The 2,645-nt window shown below is 29.6% G+C and overlaps 1 protein-coding gene across 1 annotated transcript; it reads right to left on the reverse strand.

The window, feature by feature from the left end:
* Positions 1-1,500: 1,500 nt before the first annotated feature.
* Positions 1,501-2,313, reverse strand: LOC130452086 (ATP-dependent DNA helicase pif1-like). Its single transcript, XM_056791410.1, has one exon. The coding sequence runs from the start codon at positions 2,311-2,313 to the stop codon at positions 1,501-1,503; it is 813 nt and encodes a 270-aa protein (XP_056647388.1).
* Between the last annotated feature and the right edge of the window lie 332 nt (positions 2,314-2,645).

Consider the following 2,645-nt stretch of genomic DNA (forward strand, 5'->3'; position numbering starts at 1 on the left):
TTATTCCTCTCCCTATAGAAAGATGGATACATAAACACGAACCAATCAACTCTAATTGGAAAAGTGTCATGGAAAATAAATACAAAAAAGCGCGCGTGCACCATAAAAAAAGCAAATTGATGTGAATCGGGGAGTGATTATTTAACCGATGAACGTGTTTGGTTTTCTATATTTTTCTAAAAATTTGTTGTATCCATTATGAGCAATTGTTTTTGATTTTTTTTTTGGTTTCCAATATATAGAGGGTGATGGATTTTGGGTTGGAACTCAACAACAACGAAAATATCATTTTTTAAAATAAATTTTGCACTGTTAAATATTTTTCTTAAGACTTACACGTTACCTTTTGTTTTTGTATATTTTTTGTACGTTTTTAGATGTTCTTTTATTAAATTTTTACTACTAACTACATATTTAGTATGATTTTTGTCTATTTTTCGACATTATTACAATTTCTTTTTGAAATACTAATAAAAATTTGACGATTTCAAAATAAAAGACTCCAAAAATCAAGAAAATTTAGAAGTAGGAACATATTAGAAAGTCTAAAAAATAAGAAATTAAATAAACATATACAAAAGTCAGATAAAGCTTTCGAAAAATTAGAAATCTATGCGGGAGGTTTCGAGGGCCTAAATGCTCTTAAAATAAACAGTTTATCTTCAGTTTCTGAAGATGATATAACTTGGTTATTGAAACGCGCGTCAATCTATATCGGTGTGAACAATGTATTCAGTCTGTTTGGTTATATAGCCACTGCTTTTTATAAATAATTCCCTTGCAGTACGCTGTATATCAAAATAAACTTGTACATTTCGTATAAACAATATGTAATGAATTAAAAACCGAAATTGCAGGATATGTTGTGATGTCTGCTAGTCAAAAACGGATATTTTAAATTTCAAAAAGTCATAAAAAAACATCACGAATTCGTAATAAAACAAACAATATCCAATAGAAAGTTTGATTATTAAATTTTATACAACAAACTAGCTGACCCGGCTACGCGTTGCTGTGGCTGAAGTTTTTGTTATATTACATTATAGTAAACAATCTAAGAGGAACGATAAAAGAACATCAGACACGGAGTCCACTATGCTTATTTACACAGATGGTATTTGACAAAAAAAAATGGTGATCTCCTTATTTGACTTTCTACTACTATAACCCTTTAGTACAATGAAATTATTTACGAACAAAGACGAAAATGTTGATGGTGGTATACAAATTCACTGGATTGAGATTTGAAGGGGAAGTACGTTGAACACAATTAATTAAAATGTTCTTACACTTGATATTAAGCAGAAATCAATACAAAATAAAAATTTATCAGATTTATTATTTCCATTTAATTTTATAACAAATAAGTATATTACAGTATAATACAGTAAATAACATGTGACGCTTAAACATCATGAATGAGGTAGGCAAGGCAGACAGTCTTAAACTTTTAAACATTAATGTCTCTTTTTTTGAATTATAAATACTTTCAATTTCAATTTAATTTAACACCAATCGGTGCACAATGTTTTTGGTTAACCTGTCTTTAGCTAACACAAATAGATTCGACGGTTTCCCAACACGTGAACACGCAACATATAGTTGCCCATGAGAAAAACATGGATTTTCCAAATCTAAACCACAAATGGACATTGTTTGACCTTGAGATTTATTTATAGACATGGCGAAAGCTAAACGAATTGGAAACTGTAGCCTTTTGAAGGGTATGGTAGAATCTGATGGTATCATCGGAATACGTGGCAGCAAAACCACTTTTCCTTTAAACTTCCCAGCCAAAATGGTTGCTTCAAGAATGTTACCGGTGATCTTTTTGATGACCAAACGCGTACCGTTACATAATTGAGGCGGATTCAAATTACGGAGGAGAATAATAGGGGAACCAATCTTTAATCGAAGATTATGTGGTGGCATTCCAGGTATATCTAATGAATTTAAAAATTCAATCGGAAAATTTACACTTTCATTTTCATCAACAACAGTATCGATTGATTTAAAAGACATCAGATCGCCTGGTAACAACTGTTGTATCTGGAAGTTAATTTCGTCAACATCAACGTTTTTGGCTGCCAAAATCGCCCGTTGACTGAGCCATTCATGATTCAAATAATTATTCTGTATATCCGGGAAAATACTCTGAATCAATTCATTTTTATCCTGAACAACAGTGCAAAAATTGTCTGGTAGTTTAATGCATTGCGTATTTGGTTGCAGTTCTATTTTACCGTTCCCAATATCTAGTAGTTGTTCGGAAAATATTTGTGCTGATGGATCATTTTGCAATTGTACTCGCATATTTATGGTCAATCGAAGTGTTTCAACACACTGAGAAAAAAAAAATTGAAAATCATTCTAATTAAGTTTTATAATTATGTGATAATACTGACATGTACATATTTAAATTATAGAGTTTAAATAATAATTTCAATAAGAATTGAAATACTAATTTAATCGTTTAAATATAAGAAAAAAAATCTGAAAAACTTGTTATCATAGCACATTGAAATAATAAGTGCTAAATAATTTTTAATAGAGATTAAATAAAAACAATAAAAAAAAATATTTGTACAACTATTGAAAAAGTGTAGGAAATTGTGTATCATTTTTTCATTGACATTTTAATTAAA

The sequence above is a fragment of the Diorhabda sublineata genome, unplaced genomic scaffold (assembly GCF_026230105.1).
Source record: "Diorhabda sublineata isolate icDioSubl1.1 unplaced genomic scaffold, icDioSubl1.1 Dsub_152, whole genome shotgun sequence".
Lineage (NCBI taxonomy): Eukaryota > Metazoa > Arthropoda > Insecta > Coleoptera > Chrysomelidae > Diorhabda > Diorhabda sublineata.